The sequence below is a fragment of the Sinocyclocheilus anshuiensis genome, unplaced genomic scaffold, assembly GCF_001515605.1.
Source record: "Sinocyclocheilus anshuiensis isolate Anshui unplaced genomic scaffold, SAMN03320099.WGS_v1.1 scaffold432, whole genome shotgun sequence".
In the NCBI taxonomy this organism is placed as follows: Eukaryota; Metazoa; Chordata; class Actinopteri; order Cypriniformes; family Cyprinidae; genus Sinocyclocheilus; species Sinocyclocheilus anshuiensis.
This window is the reverse complement of record NW_015557124.1, coordinates 1,446,826-1,470,351: the sequence shown is the minus strand read 5'-3', so window position 1 is coordinate 1,470,351 and position 23,526 is coordinate 1,446,826. Positions and strand designations below refer to the sequence as shown.

General features: G+C 34.3%; 1 protein-coding gene across 2 annotated transcripts in view; it reads left to right on the top strand.

Moving 5' to 3' along the window:
* The window catches only part of LOC107677850 (FERM, RhoGEF and pleckstrin domain-containing protein 1-like), an 88,429-nt gene that overhangs the window by 4,702 nt on the left and 60,201 nt on the right, over window positions 1-23,526 (top strand). For both annotated transcript variants that reach the window (XM_016472912.1, XM_016472911.1), the window contains exon 2: window positions 7,493-7,682. In XM_016472912.1, coding sequence (XP_016328398.1) covers window positions 7,509-7,682 — 174 coding nt within the window. In that variant the 5' untranslated portion in view covers window positions 7,493-7,508. The remainder of the gene's footprint in view (window positions 1-7,492; window positions 7,683-23,526) is intronic.

Here is a 23,526-nt window from a genome sequence, read left to right as displayed (position 1 = left end):
GTAAAATAATCCATGTGACATCAGGGGTTCAACCGTAATTTTACGAAGCTACGAGAATACTTTTTGTGCGCAAAAGAAAAAAAAATACCTTATTCAACAATTCGTCTACTCCGCATCACCCTGTAGCGCCATTTTGGAGAGTATCAGCTGGACGTAAACAATGTATGCTGTTCTGTGTCAGCTGCTGTGCAAAAAAAGTATTCTCGTACCTTCGTAAAATTATGGTGAGTGAGTAATTAATGACAGAATTTTCATTTTTGGGTGAACTAACCCTTTCAAACGGGTTTCAAACGCATGTTTTTTAAAATGATACCGTTATCATCTCCATGTAAACAACCAAAACGCGAATTTGTGAAAAGGGTGAAGTCATGCACATGCATGTTACGTGTTCAGTCTGTAGGAATGTGAAAGTGTGTATTAAAAGTGACATCGCCAACTACTGGCCAGGCATGATAATACAGCGTTTTTAGTCATTTTCATGGATTCGTTTGAACAGGGATCGTCTGTAGGTCTGCAACAAATTATTATTTTGATAATCGATTAATCTAACGATTATTACAACGATTAATCGGCTTGTTGCTTACACAGATTAATAAGTAGACTTTGATTGATTATTCAGCTTTTGCAGTTCGTTAAAATATAGTTATACATATTCATACACATATAGAGCTTCTTTATAGTAGAAAATCAAGTTGTAATTTTAACTGAAAGTGACACTGACAATGTTTTTTTCATGTTTAATACTGCAAAGCTGCTTGCTTTAAAGCGATTTATTGCATAAAGTGTTAGCCTATATAAATAAATGTCACGTGACTTCCACATTCACATCACTCTGATCTGATGCTTTCTTAACTGCTGTTTTCTTCATATTTGTGTGTATATGTAGTTATTGAGAGGAAAGCGTGTAGCATATATTTACATATTCATCTAAAGCAGTGTCAGGATGTTTGCTAACAGTAAACCCGTTGCTTGCATATATCCAACTTCTTTTTAGCCCTAACCAAAGAACAAAAAACTTCACAGTGAGTATATCGAGAACATTTTTTGTTTGAATTTTTGTAAAACTTTCCTACGTTTGGTTTTGTTTGCACGTCCCATAAGCCCCGTGTGTGTCTTCTTCGATTTGATTGCATGCAGGCGGGATGAATTAGTCTTGCGCTACAGCGCCACACTGGTCAAACTGTGTAATTGCAGGCCCTTACATTACATCATATGAGATCACACAACTATTCGAAAACAAAAATATTTGTCATCAATTTTCTATTGTTAATAATGTTGACTAATCATTCAGCCCTAGTTGTCCGTACGCAAAACTTTTCAAAAACGCGAAGGAAAAACTTTTCTGTTTTTTGGTACATTGTTGTGTAAATGTACATTCACTTGCAACCTCTTATTAAACTTAAGTTTAACTTATTAAAAATATAAAAAGATCAAATCTCCTATTGTAATTTGAGCCCTAGTTGTCCGTACGCAAAACTTTTCAAAAACGCGAAGGAAAAACTTTTCTGTTTTTTGGTACATTGTTGTTGTGTAAATGTACATTCACTTGCAACCTCTTATTAAACTTAAGTTTAACTTATTAAAAATGTAAAAAGATCAAATCTCCTATTGTAATTTGTAGTATTGGTTCTTTATATGCTATATTGTGTTTCACTGATTGTACAGCTCTCAGTGCGGCTGAAATGAGATTAGAAGCTGATCTGATCTATTTGCGGTTATGGGAACGTGATCCCTCGTCTTTATGTTTGTCCGATCTCCTTTGGGAAAGATTGTGAGCTCTGAGAAAACATAAATGAAGCTCCTCTGAGATGATATTAGCAGAAGCTGGAGTGTGAGAAAGTCTTGTTGAATCTGCCTGCAAAAGAAGCTGGGTCAGCCTGTTGAACCAGTAACCGGTGCGCTTCTAGTCATGTGCGTTTCAAACCAGCGCATGGTTAAAATGCAAGCTTTACCCAACAGCAGAGGAGTTTCTTTGCTTTTTTTCTTTGTAATTTCTGCAAATGGCCTGTTAAAAATGGGTGAACTAAAGATAGCATGAGGAAGATTAAAGATAATGAAGGTGCATTTGTCATCATGTTTCTGTAAGTGGGTTTTAATGGCTCTTGTTTGAATGGAAATACAGTTCTTTAGAGGTCTTTGTATCCTGCTGTTTGTGTTTGCATTGTTCTCGTGATCAGTCTCTCTGTAATTAACGGGCCGCTCCGGTATACAGTGAGGCTTGGCTAATAGAGCGGCAGACGTTCATTGGTTAATGCATAAATTAGACTCTCAAAACTCTGTCCCGAACGAGTGGGTTTTGGGTGGGTAATGAAACTGCCAGTCGAGGGGGATTAAAGGTCCCCGAGGAGCCGCTTCTCAATTACTCATTCAGTTAAAATGTGTGTAACCAGTAACTTCGGCCCGGGACAGGAAAGAATGGGCCCCTTTATTGCGGTGTTTGTGCTTGTGGACCGGCCCCTGAAGACTTGATGGGAGCCTGTTGGTCTTTCTCGGTCTCGTTCACTTTCTTCTCATCACTATTCTTGCTCTGTTTTTTCTTTTAAGTCTCTTTTGCTTTTGTTAGTCATTATTAACCAGTACCTGACAGTAATGTTGGTTGATAACTGTGCCCAGATGGTCAGTTAACAGAAGTGTTAGAGATAAATTGATAAATAAGGCAATACCGATAAATCGGATATTATTTGAGATGATCAACTGCTAACTATCTCTGTTTGGTTGATTAAGTAATGTTGATTTACTGATATGTCGTTTTGCCAGATTAATCTGCCAGTATTTGGTCTTTTCAAGATTATTGTTTGGTAACTCTTAAGTTTTAGTGAAGGACCGATAACATTGGGCACACCATTAAATCGGCTTAAATCTGGCTGTTTTAAGATTATCAGTGTTGACCAATAAAATGACCACTTGGTGATTTGCAGAACTGGTATAGCTAACCAACAAATTTGTCAATGGATAATACATCTTAAAAAACAAAACAAAAAATAAAAATGAGAAAGTTGTGAAACTAGCTAAATTGTGTAAAATGATTTATTATTATTATTATTTAGTTTATGTATTTGTTTAGATTAATAAATAGATTTTTGCTCATTTATTATTATTTTTTATTAAGTAAATTGGGTAAAACAGGTTTATCATATTTTATTGATTTAGACTAATAAATACATCGTTTTATTTCTTCATTTTTATTAAGTTAATTGTATATTATTGTGTTATATTTTATTTATTTAGATTAATAAATATTTGCTTATGTGTTCATGTTTATTAAGAAGATTGTGTATTGTCTTTTCAATAATTGTGTATTTTATTATAATATTTATTTATTTAATTATTTATATATATTTAATAATTAAAATAATGTAAAATAAGTTATTTTTATTATTTTATATGTATTATTTTTTAATGTGTTTTTTTAACAGTGGCCCTTGAAAAACAATGTTTTTGGCTTCTCTTTTCATCATCTATAACGCAGTCCTCTTTGTCACACAAAATGTCAAACAGCAGATGGAAGCCACAACCAACTTCTTCCATTGCAGGAAAGCTCATGTTACAGTGAACATCTCCCTCGCTCTCTTGTTCCCTTGATGAACAAAGCTTTGTAAACGTCTGCTAAGCTCTATTGATCAGCTCTAACCTCATTAACATCACATCCTCTGGATCTACTGTTATCATAATGCCACAGATAGACTCAGTGGGTCTTTGGGATGGTGGTTAGTTGAGTCAGAGGGGTTTTTTTGGCAGTGTAGATGCAGAAACCCCCTCATGCCTGTTAACCAGTCCAGACACGTCTCTCTATCACACATCTAAGTGCTGGTGAGGAATGTGATTCTTTGGGAATCAGATGAGAGTTCAGTGTCTGGATCCGAGATTCAATCAGTGCTGGAATGTGTTTGTTTATTGCTGCTCCTGCTCAGTGTTAGAGAAGTGATCAAGCCACTGAGTATTAGTTAGTTCAGTCTGTGCAGTCTGTCGCCCTGCAGTCTTTGCCCATTCTTTTTTTATTGTGGCTTAGTTACACTGCAATTTTGTAGGTTAAAGAAAAACACTGTGATTAATGGATTATTATTATTTTAGTTTTTTTGTTTAGTTCAGTCTGTGCAGTCTGTCGCCCTGCAGTCTTTGCCCATTCTTTTTTTATTGTGGCTTAGTTACACTGCAATTTTTTAGGTTAAAGAAAAAAAACTGTGATTAATGGATTATTATTATTTTAGTTTTTTTGTATTTTTTTTCTAATTTGTAATTTTGTGAAATGTACTTTTTCTGAGAGAAAGAGTAAATTCAACATCAATAGTTTTGCAATGTGTCTGGTATTTTGTGTCTGGCACTGTTTGCTTTCAGCTCTTCATTTTTATTTTATATTATTGCATTCTTTTGCATTACATTGCATTTTATTGAATTTTATTTTATTGCATTGCATTAAATTGCTTTTTATTGCATTGCATTGCATTTAGTGGCATTTCATTACATTGCATTGCATTTTATTTTGCTTTATTGTATGTTGTATTTTTTTGTATTGCTTTGCATTTTGTTTTATTTTTCTTTAGTGGATTTTTTTTATTGCATTGCATTGCATTTTGTTTTGATTCATTGCATTGCATTTAATTTTGTTTTATTGTAAAGATTGGAGTACACTTTACAAGAACATACTATTTCAGTCTTTCTACTTCAAATTTAATGTACAGTTCAATGTTACTTGGTGTTATTTGTTTATTTACTTGCAATTATTTGTGAAATTTACTTGCAATTTCTGAGTAAATCTACATCAGTTTTTTTCGCTGAATTAATGTTCATGTCATTTGCATGTTTTGTATGTAGAATTGAATCCTGATGCTTTGTTGTGCAGTAGTGGGGTTTTTCACGTGTCATGTTTGTTTCCAGTACGTGAATCCTCATGGCAGTGTTTGTGTTGTGTAAACACCAGGAAGCACTACTGTACATGTTCCTGTTATGTTATGTTTGTACTGTACTTCTGAGGTTCCTGTTGAAGAATTGAAAGTGTAGTCTCCATGGAAACCACTTCTGGTTGTCATAGGAGAAGCTTTTCAGTGCTATGAGCGGATAATTGGTCTCTTGTCTCTCTTTGATACAAACGCACCGTTTGTACGTTTGATCTGCTGAGGTGTGTGTGTGTTTCCTCACATATCATCAGCTTCAATAGTGCGGTTTGGCTCATTTTCAATCTGTGATTCCTGTAGTAACTCATTCCATGCAGCTACATGTGTTTTTATCTTGTGTTTGAGCGATACAGGTTCTTCATTGGCTGATGTCTAGAGAACAGGCTGGCAGATGAAGGATATTTATCACCCAAGCACAAGGGTTGCTGCACTGAATACACAGTCATATTGTTTTTATTCAGTAGTTCAATAAACAAGACGGCTATATCAAGTAACTGACGTTTTAGAAACAATATGACCAGCTGTTTGCTTTTATTGTGCTTTGCCAATGTAGGTTTTATTTTATATATTTAATTTTAACCAGGATTTATATTCAAAATATTATCCGTGAAACAAATGTTTCTATTAAAAGGATAGTTCACCCAAAAATGTAAGTGAATTATGTAAATCACGACACAGTTTTCATTTTTGGATGAACTTTCCATTAAATTAGTCGTGCAGACATGGCCATTATCTCATAACTGCTAAATTAATCAATTAATCTGTCATATAATATATTGGTCCATCGCTATTTTATGCTCTTATTTATGATCATAGTTTATAGTTATTTTTGTATTCAGAAAACAACTCGACATCAATGTCAGAACATTTGCCAAATTGCTGACAAGCAAAGACTGTAAATCTGCGGTTTATTGTTGCTGTTAATAGATTGATGTTCACTGAAATACTCTATTAAAATTTGATTGTATAACCCTCTATATGAGGGTAAATGGCGCTTCCTAACGGAGGCAGCGCTCCAGTGACTTCAAATAGAAGTCAGACTTATTTTGTGCTGTTTACTTTAGTCAAATATAATTCTGTATAATTTAGACCCTTCAAACATAGTCATTCAAAACGTTATGCATTTCTCCTTCCCAGACTTCATCTTAAAAGGAATATTTTGGAGGACGTCTGTAACAGGGTTTAGATGTAAGTGGGCAAATTTCAGTAAGTCTCAGTTCTTTAAAAAAACAGGTTAGCATGAGGACAGTTCCAGTAGAACTAGTAACAGCTGTTTTTAGTGTCTTAGTTGAAGGAATTTCCCATCTTTAATGAACATTTCTGCTTCTTAATGTGTTCAAAACAAGCTGAAGGTTAAAATGATTGCCCATTCAACCATGCAAGCTTATAATCCAGTCATTATCTTGGAGGTACAGTGTGCGATCTGGTTTTTTAGGGTTAGAAATCCCTGGATTTAATGCCTCTAAACCCTTCCTAATGATTTCCTAAACCCATAAACTCGGTGAGAGATGATGGCCTATTGTTTGACTTTAAGCCGTCACTACAGTATTAAAGACCTTGTTGAGTTCAAGAAGGTTTTTGTGAAAGTGTAATAGTTCAGTCACAAACATGTATACAACATACAATTGCATTGCATTTAATTTTATTACATTGCATTTTTTTTGTATTGCAGTGCATTTTGCTATAATGAATTGCATTACATTGCATTTTATTGCATTTTATCACATCACATTTTATTTAATTGAATTGGATTTTTTTATTGTATTGCATGTTGTTGTATTGAATTACATCTCATTATTACATGGAATTACATTCAATTACATAACGTTGTATTACATTGACTTGCATTGCATTGGAATTCATTGCATATTGTTGCATTTTATTGCATTGCAGCGCATTTTATTGCAATGAATTTCAGTGCACTTTATCACTTTGAAATGCATCACATTTTACTGCATTAAATTACATCTCATATTATTACATGGAGTTGCATTAAATTACATAACATTGCATTGTATTGCATTGAAATGCATTGCATATTGTTGCATTTTATTGCATTGCATTTTTTTTATTACATTGCTGTCTGGACAGGATTTGATTTCTCAGAGTTGAAAAACTATTTTCCACCGTTGTTTTCCTTTTTAGCAAGGATGAACGAGGAAAAACAGATTGAAATGGGACTGAAATCACAAAGTATGTCTACGAAACATACATTTACCTGACCTGTTGCTGCCAGGTTGATTTGTATGGTTCACTTCTTTACCAATGGTCGTCATTTTTTTGAGCTGGTCATAACTAACAGATTATGATTATTTGGATAACTAGCAGTCCGGCAGAACGAGGGTTAAAATCAAGATGTGTGTGAGAAATTGCTATAGCAGCACAAGTTGTTTACTGCAGAAATACACATTTCAGGAATCATAAATCATTCCATGCTCCTTGGCATTTTCCAGGGCAGCGCGAGGTTGAAATTCCAGCTGCAAAAAGGAAAACTATGTAAACGTCCGTTGCGATCGCTAGACCACCTTTAGAGAAAAGTATAGAGTCTGTGTGTTTTGGCCCTCATATAGCCTAAACGTTTAAATTATTTGTGTTGTCAGGTGGGTTTGCAGCAGTATGGTGGAGCCAGAGGAGCGGCCCTCAGTGGCGGGCAAGAGGCTTGGGGCCCCTGAGAGCATGGGCATCAGTACGCTGGAGCCTGGTCAGAGGCCCCCCACCATGCCCCCCGGCAGACAGGTCTCCATCCGGGTCCAGATGCTGGATGACACTCAGGAAGTCTTTGAGGTCTCGGTAAGGCATTATTTACTTTCTGTTGTTTTTTATTTTCTTGCACTGCATTTTATTGCATTGGACGACATATATTGCATTGCATTTTGTTTGACTTCATTTTAATTATTGCATTTTATTTTCACCTTGCTTTATTTTATTGCATTTCCTTTTGTTTTATTGCTTTGCATTATATTTTATTTATTGCATTTTATTTGCATTTAACACATATAAGACAATTCCTGGACAGCAGTGGACAATGTAAGGAGGTCATGTGACAACAGTGCTGCATACCACTATTTGAATGACTTTTTATTGCATCATTTGTATTATATTTCTTCAAAATTGTAGGCAGGAAGCTAATTTTTCATTTTGAGCACAGCTCTGGTTTAATTGTGTGGAAAAACCCTGCATTTCACAAGTGTTTAGATCTGGCTGTGTACCTCAGCAGGCCAGCAAGAACATACTAAAGCGTCTGCTGCTTTCCACCTCAAGTTTAGTCTCTTTTGTGTTCACTTGCCCTCCTGTTTCGTCACTTAAGCTCCCTAGGGAATGTTAATGATGTTGAAAAGCTCGGTCTTGTTCACTAATGAGAAAATGCCCTCATTGATCGCCACCAAGGGAGCCATAAGCTCCTCAGGCATGTTGCGTAAGTGAAAAAGAAGGAGAAATCCCTCAGAATTCCTGCTTTTTTGTATCTTCCAGCCACTCAGCAGGAAAATACAACCCGAGCTGAAGGAAAAGCAGCAGACAAATGGATGGCAGCTCATTCTGTTACCTGACTCTTTGTTTCTGGGGTTTGTGAAATATGTGTATATGGGTGGTTGGAGGCACACCCAGCTCTCTGGTGATTCCCTGAGGGCCGGTTATTGACAGTCAGGCTCCACCTGATGCTGTTTTAATAGGCCTATAAAAGCGCTGAGCTCCTGTTCTGTGGCGGTTGTGGTCCTGTTTTGAAACGCCTCGAGGTGGGCCAGTAGCCTAAACGCTGTCAGTCTCACTAAATTGGTTTTTGGTTTCCTGAGGCGATTCACAATCAGTCTCAATCCAGACGTGACACCTGACTTGTGGAGAAACGGATCACCTGCGGTTTGGTTTCATTTGTTTTTAGCGTGCAGGGCTTTTGACAGCTCTTTTGGTTTTGTTTGATTTCGGCCTACTTGGTTTTAGCTCGTTGTTGGAATCAGTCAGTGGATTAATTTGTTTTTAATGATTGCAGATTGTAGCCTCTACTTCATTCAGCATTCTATTCTAAACCTCCCGATAACCTTGGCTGTTTAAGTGTTATAACTAACCTTTGTGTCAACAGCTAAATCTACCGTACCAACAGTCTTATAAATAATCACTAAATTTCTAGATAATTTTTTAGAAAATATTGTGCTTTTTAAAAATTATTTTTCATTTTATTTCACTGTTTGTTCATATTTAATATAATTCTTTCATATATTATTTTGAAAATGGGCATGAATTGAACTTAACTCATGTGCTAGTGTTATGTTGGTTTTATTTAGTTTTATTAATATGCTATATTATACTATTGTAGTTTTCACTAATATTTAGATTTAGTTTTATCATTATATATTCTATATTCATTTTAATTTTAGTTAATATTTTAGTATTTTTGTTGTTTTGTTATTAATATAATTTTAAGAGTGGTTGTATTATTATTTTTAAAATATGTCTATAGAATTTGTATAATTTTTTTTATTGCATTTTTTATAGCAGTGGCTAATACTTTTCGAGGCGATCAATTTTTTTGTGGTGGGTGATTAAAAAATGTGCAAAAAAACCCAAAAACAAACAAAAAAAAATCCCATAGACATAGCAACTACTCACAGCATCTTTTCTTCATAAAATGCAAATTTATAGTTAAAATGAATATGTTTATTATTATAACGTCCATCCTGCTAGTTAGGTCTATCCATATCTACACCATCAGCCGTTGAAGAACCCATTTGGGTGGTATGCATTCAGAGCTGATCCGAAGATGCATGGAAGAATGCTGCTCTTTTCTTCTTTTTCCCAGAAATCTCCTGGAACAGCTGCTTTCCTACTGAGCCATTGAAAGCCACTGCATTCTCCTCCAGATTTCTAAAGTGAATCTGACACACCTGCCACAGCGCAGATCCTCTCTGGCAAGAACTCAGAATAAAATGGATAAAAAATGGATGAAAGACTTTATCTGTCCTCTAAAGGCCAGAGGTGTGAAATCATAAATATGTATCATAAGCTTGTGGCTTTGTGGAATCAGTAATGGAGGGTTTCGTATTTCACACACATTGAGTTTTTTTTTTATTTTTATGGAGAATCAATTAAAATATTGAATCAACATAAAACGAATGAGCACAACTAGAAGTCGTCTAATTTTTTCACCAATAATTGGGTTGGACCGCACTGGCCGATAAACCGATTAAGTAACCGATTGAAATGGATACTGAATGAAAACAAACATAACACTAAATAAAATGATGAACTTTATTACAAAAATATAAAAAAAAAAAACAGTACTGACCCATGAAAATGTACCATATGGATTTTGCAGATAACCGATTGTTCCAGCATTATCGGTGCCGATTAATCTGCAAAACCGATCAATCTATCGACCACTAATCACAACCCACTTATTTATTATAAGTTCAGCACATGCTGACTGTTTACATTTGGTATTTCTGTGAAAGCAGTGTATATTTGACGTCTTTGGGGGAATTGGGTTGGACCGCACTGGCCGATAAACCGATTAAGTAACCGATTGAAATGGATACTGAATGAAAACAAACATAACACTAAATAAAATGATGAACTTTATTACAAAAATATTAAACAAAAACAGTACTGACCCATGAAAATGTACCATATGGATTTTGCAGATAACCGATTGTTCCAGCATTATCGGTGCCGATTAATCTGCAAAACCGATCAATCTATCGACCACTAATCACAACCCACTTATTTATTATAAGTTCAGCACATGCTGACTGTTTACATTTGGTATTTCTGTGAAAGCAGTGTATATTTGACGTCTTTGGGGGAAATACAGGTTTTGTTATTGAATGAGACGAAGCACACTTCTTATCTGCTCATGTCAGTCTAATGACGTACAACATGCGATAGAAGCTCCCGCAGTCATGTAGATAAGTCGGCCTGATGCTTGAGATGTTTGATCTGTGCTGTGAGGATGCTTTTGGCTGAGCTTCTTTAGTCTCAATGACAGAAGCATGCTGGGATTGGAAAGGCTGATTTCCTGTGGTTTGAACTCACAATATCTAATTTCATACTTATCTTGCATACTTATCTTGACTAGATTTGACAGTGCTAACTGCTTTAGATCTGGGCCGGTAAGATTTATTAATGTTTTTGATTAAAAATACAGTATAAAATACAGTATATATATAAAGCCAGGAATGTCAGTAAAAATGAATGAAGTTAGAGTGATCAGACCATGAAATTCTCTCATCTGTACTGACGACACAACTGTGAGGTTATTCTTTGAATAAAAAATGAATTCTTTGAATAAGAAATAAACCATGACAAAAGAGGCAAGCCGAAGTGAAGCCTCAGAGCTTCTGAAAGGACGTTCTCTCCAGAAATTCAAATTGAAAGGCAGTGAAGTGAAACATCAGCTATACGCTCGCTGGAGGTAAATAATGCACGTTCAGATAGCGCGACAATCTGTATATGCAAATGGACAAGAACTAATTTGGGACACAATGTGAGCCGAGGCCGTGTCCGTGTCGTGCAGTGGCTGCGTTTCCTCTAAGGGCCGTGGCTCTTCCTGTTGGAGCGTCTCAGTCTGTGAGAACAGAGTCAGTCTGAAAAACTGCTGCTCACAGACAAACACCATGCAGAAATCCCCCAGCACTTCATTGGATTTAGAAGCAAATTATATTAGAAATATAATTATATAAATATAATTAGAATTAGAATATATTTTTATATTATATATATCTCTTATTGATGTATAATATATTTAGAATAATATATATAAGTGTATATATATTCTAAATGTCATAGAACAATAAGATGTTTATTTTGTTAATTTTTTATTTATTTATTTTCATGATAATTATGCATGTCAAATTAATTCTCATTACTGTAATACAGTGATGAAAATCTTCCTGTTGTTTATTTTTCATTAAAATCATACAATTGGAAACATAAATCACATTTCACTACACCAAACTACGCCAAAAATCAATGTTTATAATTGTTAGGCTTATGTTTTATTTATTAAAATAATGAGAATGTGGGCATAAAAAGTGCTTAATCCTCAGTAAAGTAAAGTTACAATGCAAAAATGTAATGCTTCCTTTTTATGCAAGATATAATTTAATTTTTTTTTCTTGTATAATTTGGGGTTAAATATGTTGTTCACATTTTTCTGAGATTCTTCCATACATTTAAAAATATCTGATGGCAATGTGTTTCTCTTAAAATGTTGTTTAAAAATACAGACCACCATACTTCTTTTTTTTTTTTCTCATTTCTAAATGACAGTCTTGCATGGAGAAGGAAACCACAGACTCCAAGCATCCAATAACTTCCCCAAACATCACGACACACCCTCCATTACACCAATACTTGGCATTTCTTTCTTTTTCATCAAACCAGAGAATATACATACCCGATGAAACTACACATCACCCATGTGAAACTGGTAAAAAGGCAGATGCAATGAACAAACTAGATTAACTTTAAACCAACTCAAAACTAGTTGTGCAAGCAGACTGAATGTTTATTTCTCTGTAAAAGCTGCAGTTTTGTTTTACACTTTAATTAAGCCTATTTAGACAATGAGCAGCTGCCGAATGTGGGCTCGTAATTGCCGACTATCACAAAAATAGAGAGTTATTCCATATCCAAATGGCTTAAAATATTATAAATGCAGAATAATTATAAATAATTATCTAGGAAAATAGCCTGGGTAAATTCAAATGATAGCATGCATGATCAAAAACTTTTTTGCAGTTTAATCTCTGCTGATTTGGTATGTTAGATAGCATGTTCAAAGATACTGAATAAAAACCATGGTGTTTATTTACACAAAAATAATCCTATAAAAAAAAAAAGTTTAATAAAAATGTAATATAATGTTGCATGATTAAAAGCTGATGATATGTGAATTCTGTGAACTTGGAAACAGGAACTGTGCCAAGACTATTGGGATTTCCTTATTGAGATCCCATCAGACAGGATATCCTGTGTGCTGGAGCGGGGCACTGTGATGATGACAAACGCTTGGAGTCAGTAAGATTTATGTATACATTGCTTTTTTTGAATGAAATTAATAATTTTATTAAGCAAGGACACATTAATTTGATCATAAGTGACATTAAAGACATTTATAATGTTACAAAAGATTCTATTTCAAATAAATGATGTTCTTTTGAACTTTCCGTTCATGTGTGTATCCTGAAAAATGAAATGTGTCACAGTTTTCATAAACATAGGGCAGCACAACTGTTTTCAGCATTGATAATAATCAGAAATGTTTCTTGAGCAGCAAATCAGCATATTAGAATGATTTCTGAAGAATCATGTGACACTGAAGACTGGAGTAATGATGCTGAAAATTCAGCTGCGCATCACAGAAATAAATTACATTTTACTATATATTCAAACAGTTATTTTAAAATGTAATAATATTTCACATTTTTAGTGTATTTTGATCAAATAAATCCAGCCTTGGTGAGCATAAGAGACTTCTTTCAAAAATATAAAAAAAAATCATAACATCCTTAAACTTGTGTAAACACTACTGTAAAACCGATTCATTTACTATTGAACAAAAGTCTGAGGTTAGCTAGAAATGGGTCAGATCTAATGCATCTGGGAGTGATTCTCTGTTTGTGTGGTATCAGATGTTTATTGTGTGTGTTCTGACACTGGATGCCTGTGTGATTTGCTGTAGCCAGTAAATGTGGCTGTCGCTGTGAGCGTGTAACATCAGATGTACTTTGCCCTTGTGAATTATTCAGACGTGAGATGCTGTGACTACAGAGGTTTTCTGTCTCACAGGTCAACATCTGCGCTAACACACACACACACACACACACACACACACACACACACACACAGACAGAATCCATTTCACATGCTCAGGGAGTTTCCACAACACACACACAGACACACACACACACACACACACACACACACACACACACACACACACACACACACAGACAGAATCCATTTCACATGCTCAGGGAGTTTCCACAAGGACAACCAGAAATCTGGAAAGCACTATGCAGATGTAATCATAAATAGTGATTATTCTTTTAACAATACTATTTAGAGGTCGACCGATAGTAGATTTTACCGATACCGATAGCTAGGTTGGCCACACTGGCCGATACCGATTAACCAACCGATAGTTTTTAAAATGGATACTAAACGAAAACTAAAACAGTGCTTTACTATTTTTAAAAAAAGCAGTAGCAGTACTGAACCATACTTTGTAAATGAATAAACATATTAATATTATTATATTGACCATTAAAGTTATTTCATAGTTTACTAATGTTAAAAAAATAAACTTTAAATAGTAATAGTAAATGTTGAAATGAATACACTAGGAACAATACTTCTACAGCTTTCATTAATATTACAAATGGACTCTTACTGGTAAGCACACACACACACACACACACACACACACACACACAGACACACAGACAGAATCCATTTCACATGCTCAGGGAGTTTCCACAAGGACAACCAGAAATCTGGAAAGCACTATGCAGATGTAATCATAAATAGTGATTATTCTTTTAACAATACTATTTAGAGGTCGACCGATAGTAGATTTTACCGATACCGATAGCTAGGTTGGCCACACTGGCCGATACCGATTAACCAACCGATAGTTTTTAAAATGGATACTAAACGAAAACTAAAACAGTGCTTTACTATTTTTAAAAAAAGCAGTAGCAGTACTGAACCATACTTTGTAAATTAATAAACATATTAATATTAATTATTATATTGATCATTAGTTATTTCATAGTTTACTAATGTTAAAAGAAGAAACTTTAAAATTTAAAAATGTAGCCTATTAGTAATAGTAAAAGTTTAAATGAACACTAGGAACAATACTTCTACAGCTTTCATTAATATTACAAATGGACTCTTACTGGTAAGTATTACCATTTAATTTCAACATTCATGCTTAAAGATGGCCATCTTTAAATATCTACACAAGGCCATAGCATTATAATTACATACATTACTGATATTGTATGTGCACTCTCACACTTTATTTGCTTCTATTTTAGAACACTGCATGATTATCTAATCAAAATAAAAAACAAAAAATGTAAGTCACACACTGGGTAAAAGCGCAGAGCTGCGTCTAAGAGAAGTCACACACCAGACACGTCACGTTCAATTCAAGCAGCGGTCTAAAACTATTTATTTAATCACCAAACAGACATTAGTTTGAGCACAATACATAATTTATAGCCTAGGGTGAAGTCATTATGTACATTAACAATGATTTGGGACAAATATAATGTAATTTAATGGAAAACTATGTGAATGGCGCTTTGTTCTGCGGCAAGATTTTCTGTCGGCTGCATTTAAATGCACGCAGTGTCACGTGTCAAAACAAACAACATATGCTGTTAGTGATTTCCACCTCTAGAGGCCGCTCTCGTACTGCATAATGGCAGCGGACCCTTCTCAGCCACTCCAGCAACGGACGCAACCCGGAAAACTATCGGCATGGATTTTTGCCGATAACCGATAGTTCCGCCAATCAACTATCGGTGCCGATTAATCGTCAAAACCGATGAATCGTCGACCTCTAATACTATTATAAACTGCACAAAAACATCTGCTAAATGAAGTTTTAACATTTGACGGGACATTTTAATAATGCGTTGTAGGTGAGCAAACACTAAGAATGATTATTTTATATAAATTACGTATTTTGTAGATGAATATGCACACATCGAACACTTTTTGGCAGCTAATGTGAGCTAATACAGTAATGAATAAAGTAATGTTTAAGCAAAATTATATAAATGAAATTAAGGAGTAAGGTCATGTTATGAAATAGATGATTAATAATGCAAAGCAGATAAATAAACCGATTTTTGGGCCAATTTGAGATATGTATTGAGCAATAATTGTGCTGGCTTGTGGTGTTAATTCAAAAATATGTGAATGGATCTTTGATGAAAAATGCAGCCTTGATTAATAAAAGTATACATTTCTTGCAAAAAAAGTCAACATGAAACAAACTCTGTTACCATATTTACAAGTGAAACAGGATATTGACCTGTAAACATTGTCGGTATGTGATTTTATCATTGAAATTGTTCACAATAAGATCTGCAGTATGTATTGTAGTTGATATTTATTCCATGTTGACTTTGTTGAAAAATTAAAGAAAATTCTGAATTAAATACTTTAGCATACAAATGTGCACTGTACTTTTGTACGTCATTACTCCAGTCTTCAGTGTCACATGATCTTCAGAAATCATTCTAATATGCTGATTCGAGAAACATTTCTGATTAATATCAATGTTGAAAACAGTTGTGCTGCACAATATTTTTGTGGAAACTGCGATACATTTTATTTTTCAGGATTCTTTGAATAATAGAAAGTTAAAATGAACAGCATTGATTCGAAATAGAATCTTTTGTAACATTATAAACCTTTATAAGTCTTTACTGTCACTTTTGATCAATTGAATGTGTCCTCGATGAATAAAAGTAATAATTTATTTAAAAAATACTACTGAAAATGCTACTTGCCACACTCCAACTCTACAAAAAAGAATAATAATAAATATATAAATAGATCTAAATAAATAAATAAACAATTTTTACTCCGAAAAGTAACAGCAAGCAACACCTTAAACTACACCTGAAATTGTATTTTCTTGTAAAATGTACTTCAATAATCGTTCATTTACAATTTCGAAAAATATATTTTTTACAGTGTATTGTCCAAAAGCATGACTGATCCTAATAGTATTGTACAGCGCGTCACGCTCCCGTTTGCCTCTGAATGAAGTTGTGCGTGAGTACTAGCCGCTAGCATGAATGAGCCTGCTGAGCCCCCGCTGTGACTCCCTCAGGAGAGAGCAGACCGCGGGACATGACCTCCTCCTCCTCCTCCTCCTCCTAAATCCTCTCCTGAAGATCTCTGGAAATAGCTCCTCAAGCGTAGCGTCGGTTAAGCCGGTGACAGAGTAAAGGACAGATAATCTCTCATCTGTTTGTCACCCGTTCATCCTTCATTCCTGACCTTTGCTGATGGATGGATCTAACAGATCGAGTGCTGGATAGTTGTCGTTAATTCATCAAAAGCTAGAAACTCTTCATATAAGTTCAACATCTAGCGAAGATGCTCCACAAACAAGATGGTGTCTATCTCAAAGCACACATTCAATTTCTCAAATCGTATTACTGAGAGAAATGACAGGGGCTCATTTATTTACGTAAAAACTTTCTTATAAATTGGCGTTTTTTTTTAAAGAAGTCTCTTCTGCTCATCAAAGCTGAATTTATTTGATCAAAAATACAGTAAAAATTGTGATATTGCAATTTAGAATATGCGTTTTCTATGTGAATGTATTGTAAAATGTAATTTATTTCTGTGATGCGCAGCTGTATTTTCAGCATCATTACTCCAGTCTTCAGTGTCACATGATCCTTCAGAAATCATTCTAATATGCTGATTTGCTGCTCAAGAAACATTTCTAATTATCAATTTTAGTTCAAAAGATCATCATTTATTTGAAATAAAAATATTTTGTAACATTATAAATGTCTTTACTGTCACTTTTGATCAATTTAAAATGTATATATAAAAATATATAAATATACTACTGATTATTTCATATATAAACCTTTTTTTTGTGAAATATAAAGAAGTTAAAAGTGAGTTTAGAACTTAGTTTATGATAGTTAATGCATTAACTAATGTTAACTAATTAAACCTTATTGTAAAGTGTTTTTTTACAAGCAATTTACAACAACTTTTGTGAATACTAATACGTTTTAAAAATGGATGCAACAATTTGATTAATGTTTTATTTTTTATGATTTGCACATAAATTTGTTCAAACACATGCTTCATGAATGGGGCCTAGAGTACACTGCACACTATTGTCATTATATTGACATCTGTTTTGCAAAGATACTGTAGTATGTGGCATTAAATGAAAAATAATCATATGCAAAGTAGTTGTCACATGACCTTATTACAACATACGCATTTTTAATTTAGCAACTGCATCCAGTTATCATTTCAGAAATAAATAGGGCTACTTTGCATTTTTTAAATCCATTTTTGTTGGGTCCGATATTGGGTCGGTGGTTGTGCGCTAACCGCTAAGCCATCTGTTTGTTTAAAAGCTATGAAATGTTTGCGCTTAAGTAGTTTTTGCTTATCGTGGATCATCATAATAGCTAGGTAATGCTATTTCGGCACACATTCCCATCTTAACCGCACTATTTGACAAAAGCTGAGCAACGCCAAACCCTGCCACCTCATACGCCAAAGCTAGAATAATGCATGTGGCTAATGATGGAAAAGCTGGTTTTTGGGTGGATCTTTAATGAATAATGCAGCAGCGTGCTCTCATGAATGTGCTAATCATCTCTGGAAGCGAAGGGAAGCCCGAGGCCTCGGCTGCCACCGGCTAATCCTCTCAATATCCCACAATCCCGTCTGCTTGCTGCCCCTCCGATCCGGGATCATATTGACACTGGATGGAATGTGCTTAAATCGCGCTCATGTATTTCTGATTACACGTAATCCTCATGAAGAGTCTGGATTGTTTCAGTGTTTGAAAAGCAGAGTTTTATTCAGATGTTTGTGTCAGGTGTGTTATAGCTACATATAAACAAACTAACCTAATTCTATTCATAATAGCGGTGTCGTTATGGTTTCCCCCAAGTGCTTGCGTTGTGTTATTGCATTTTAATTTGCACATAAAATCAAGATTGCATAGCAAGCAACAAATTACCAGATGCTTACCAGATATTTTTACATAAAGATGATGCTTTCCAGATCATGCAGTCTTTCACTAATTGTTACTAGCATAAAACTTTGGTAATTTCTATTAAATCTCAACTGCATATTTGTTTATATCACACAGCTCTCTATATAAAGTTGGATATACAAGTATATCCAACTTTATTTGCATATGAGTATACTCATGTGAAGCAATATGTATTATAGTAAATCTCAACTATTTGATTTTTTATTTCATTGCAAACTGTAAACTATTATCAAACGGCTGTATGTAATGTATAGGAAATTTCTACTTTTTTTCTCACAAGTTGTCAACTGTTATCACATGGCTCTGTGCATTACTATGTAAACTATGTTATTGTGCAAATCTGTATAGTTTAGTTTCATTGAGATACTTTTATAGTTTAATTCATATTTTTAATTAGTAATTTTTTTGTCATTTTAGTAGATTTTAGACATTTTAGTAGTTTTTTTAATATGTATAGTTTTTTTTATTAATTTTTATTTTATTTTGAGTACATTGTTAAACTGAATGAAAATGAGAAATGTTGCCTTGGCAACTAGCTGAAGTAAAATAAGATTGTTTTTTATTTTTTTTTATTTTATGTAATTTCACTTAATGTTTATTTTATTTCAAGTACAATTAAAAAAATGGTTTTAGTTTTAATTACATGACATAAATCAATGTATACTATATACTTGATTGTTTTGTGTCATTGCAAAATGTAAACTATATTATAGCCCAGCTGTAATGTATATTTTAATATAATATATATCTCTTTTTTTTGGGACTATGATATTTTGGATTATGGTTACCTTAGTAAATTGTCAAGGAATTATTTGCATTCTGAATTTTATAGATAATGTATATAATTTGTATAATTGTTTAATTATCATAAAATAAAACTATAGGCTTGCATAAAAAGGAATATATAGGCCTATACACGAATTCACTTAAATCATTGGAAGATTAACAAAACTAAAGAAAAGAAATGTGCTGAGTTACGTTTCATTGTGACACTTTCCAAAGTTCTCGGAAAGGAAAACGAGACGGCAGAAAGTCGTTTTTTTTTAATTTTACAAAAGCTTTACAGTTTTATTTATTTTGCAAAAGCTTGACAGTTTTGAATGATGTCTTGCTTCTATAACCAACCAGCGTTGGTATGACTATAGCGCGCACATAGACACAACATATTTTTGCGACATTGCAGCTTGTTCATTATCAAAATAAAATAGCCTACAGTTAAAGAAATGTAACAAGTAAAAGTAACACCGCTCCGTTGTTCAATCTGACATTCTCCAATTCAATCTATTACATTATTTCTGAATGTAATAATAAAATGCGACGTGAGCCTATACGTGACTTATGTTTTTTTTTTCCCCTCTCAAAACGCAATTTTATACAAGTAGCGTTTTTTAACAATGCAGCAACATTTTTAAATATCTTAAATACTTTAATGTCTTTAAAGCATAAATAGATTTTTTCTTTAGTTTAGTAGCCTATATTTGGCCAAACTCTAGAAAAGATGATGCTGTATAGGCTGTGACTTTAGCGCAGTGGGTTAAGATACCAGATCTCTTCCTGTTTTATTTTTTTTATTTTTATTTTTGAGCAAAGAATACGCTGTATGTTATTATTATTATTATTATAGGCAAAGAAATGTTTAAAAAAAAAAAACATTATTAACCAGTATTTTTTTCTTCTCGAACCGGTTTCGGAACAGTAATAATACAGAGGAACGCAGGAACAGAAAACTGAACCGATTTTTTTTTTTTTTTCGTTTTCAAGCCCTGTTTCAAAGTGACCTTTATTAACAATTTCCCCTTGTTTATATTTAAAATTAGCTCTCCTCTCGCAGCTTCACTCATATCAGTATTTCCTGAGCGTTTCATTCCTGTACAGTAAACGTAGTGCAGTTGAAGGACCAGTATTTGTGATCCTGTGGTGATTCTGACATGCTCTTGGACTACATGCTGGTAATTGGTGTTTTCCGGCAGTAATCATCACAGGCTGACCGCAGCGGCTCCACTCCTCTTCGCTGCTTTCATCTTTGATTTAGCGCCACAGGAAACATCAAGCCTCCTATTAAACACTGCTGCCGGACCAGCCCAGATCCTCAAGCCCTTTATTTCTAAGCATGTGCTCGATAGGAGCTTTCTAGGGTGAAAAGTCTTCTGTCTCGATGTCTATAGGATAATTTCACCTGTTTTAAAGGGTTTTATAGGTCAGCCAAAAATGAAAATGTGCTGTTAATTTACTCACCCTCAGGCCATCCTAGATTTAGGTGACTTTTTTTCTTGAGTTAAACAGTAAAGAAGGTTTTTAGCTGACACCGTGGTCCTTGGTGATTCATAAAATGCAAGTCAATGGCTACCAGCACTTTGAGAGTCAAAAAAGCAAATACAGGCAAGACAAAATGAATACCCGTGGCTCCTAACGATATATTGAGGTCTTATGAAGCGAAACAATCGGTCTGTGCAAGAAACTGAACATTATTTACAACATTTTATGAAGCGAAATGAACAGTCTGTGCAAGAAACTGAACATTATTTACAACATTATTACCTGTAATCCAGAGCCTGAAATCTGATTATTTTCTGCAAACTGATTATTTCGGTCAGTTCATTTTAATGAACTGGCTCAAATAACTGATTCACCAGCTCTTTTACATAATCACGCAATGACATAATGTAAAAGCAATTATATTATTAAAACACTGAATAATGATGTGAAACGTGAATGTTTTAAATGTCCAAAGCATATAAAGTGAATAAACTAGTCTTCATCAGCTCACCTTTTTACATAAACCACGAGAAACCATAAAAACTAGAATTTTCCCCTTCAGTGTTCGGTTGGATCAGTTCATTCATCGCAGCATCAGATTTGCCGCTATTTCAGCTCATTTCCAGTCGGAATGACTGTCAGGCGTTAGGCTTGCTGCGATAGACGTGTTAGCGGTGTGAAGCCGCAACACCGGTTATGTCACTTGCCCACCGCGGCACCGCCCCCCCACCATCATTTTTGTTTTTTCAGTCCCTGTCTATTTTTAAGGCCTATTCACACCTCATAGTCTGTATGTTGAAATTGAAATAATGCATGCTTAATGGTGTTAAGCCGCAACACCGGTATGTCACTTGCCCACCGCGGCACCGTCCCCCATCGTTTATTATTTTTTATAGTAATAAAAATCATTTAGTTCAGTTAGAGAACAGACACTACAATTAAAAACTGAACTCAGCTGCTCAATGCAGCGTGCCGGACGACAGTCGCATCACAGATCAGGTTTCATTTATCACGTGAGGAGAGTGAGTCGAGCCGACTGATGAGAAGAGTGAGGTGAGACAGACAAGACAATAGCGGATGATTTATCATATCGCACACGCCTAGTTCCACAGTGTTTGCTGATTTTTACTTTATTTAATCGTTGTGTAAGTTATTTGTTATTTTATATTAGGCATAGCCTATAGCATGGTGCATTTTTATTCGTTTTGTTAATAAAAGTTCTATGATTTATATTTAGGTGTTTGAAACAAACTCACCTATAAGTGATTTTGACGCTGTATTTTGTTGTTGCTTGAACTGCATTCAAGCAATTGATGCCGAATTCCCCCCCCCCCCCCCCACCACGGTCACACGGCGATTAACCAGTGGGTAAATTTCCTCACCATCACAGCCCTATCAGGCGTCTGAAAGTGACTGATTCAGAACTGATTCAGACGCTTCAGTCCGATTTGTTTGAACTGGTTCATTCAGTTCACTAAAGAGAACCGGTTAAAAAGAATGATTCATTAATGAACTGATCCTGTCTGAGGCTCTGGATTACAAGTAATAATGTTCTAAATAATGTTCAGTTTCTTGCACAGACTGATTGTTTCGCTTCATAAGACCTCATTATATCGTCAAGAGCCACGGCTATTCATTTAGTCTTGCCTTTATATGCTTTTTTTGACCCTCAAAGTGCTGGCAGCCACTGACTTGCATTTTATAAATCACCAAGGACCAAGACTCAGCTAAAAATCTTTTTTTCTGTTCTATTGAAGAATCTTGGATGGCCTGAGGTTGAGTAGCAAATTTTAATTTATTCCTTAAAGTTTTCTAGAAGTACGCTTGAAAACATCCTCCACATAGGAGAGTGTTTCTTTTTGGAAAATGTGACCTCAAGGAACATTTCTAGACACAAAAATCTGTTCCCACCCAATGAAACGTGTCTTTAAGTGGTCAGGGCTGGTCATCTCATGCCTCTGAATACATTGGGTCCATTCAGTGGCTCTTATTTATGAGCAGGAAATTGCGTCCCCGCTGGATTGGTGTTATCTGTTAGTATGCATGAATGTGTTTGGGTGGTGCTTTGACTCCAGGTCATTATCATTCTTTCCTTTAGAAAGAGAGCTGGAGCTTTCGGATAAAGACGTAACATTTGGAGGAAACATGGTGTCTGACTTGGAAATGATGTCAATATAAAATTAAAATGGGCTTTTGTATTTTCTTAAAACATGTTCTTACTGTGAGTTTTTCATAAGTGCACATTATTCAAAAAATTTTTGTTTTTATCTTAAAGTTTATTTTGTCATGTTAATGCGTATTTATTTATTCTTAAAATAATGTGTAATATATTTATAATATATAATAGTATATAATATAAAATAATTAATGTAATTAATATTTATAGATTAAAATAATATATATGAATATTATATTAATTCTATAGTTTTTTTAATAAAATACATATATTCATATAGCCTATATTAATAAAATCATATATTAATATAGTAAATATATTTATATTATAATTTAATTCATATTAATACATTAAAACAATATAATATAATTTATTAAAATATTTGTAGATATATGCAAAATTGTAATTATCATAATCAT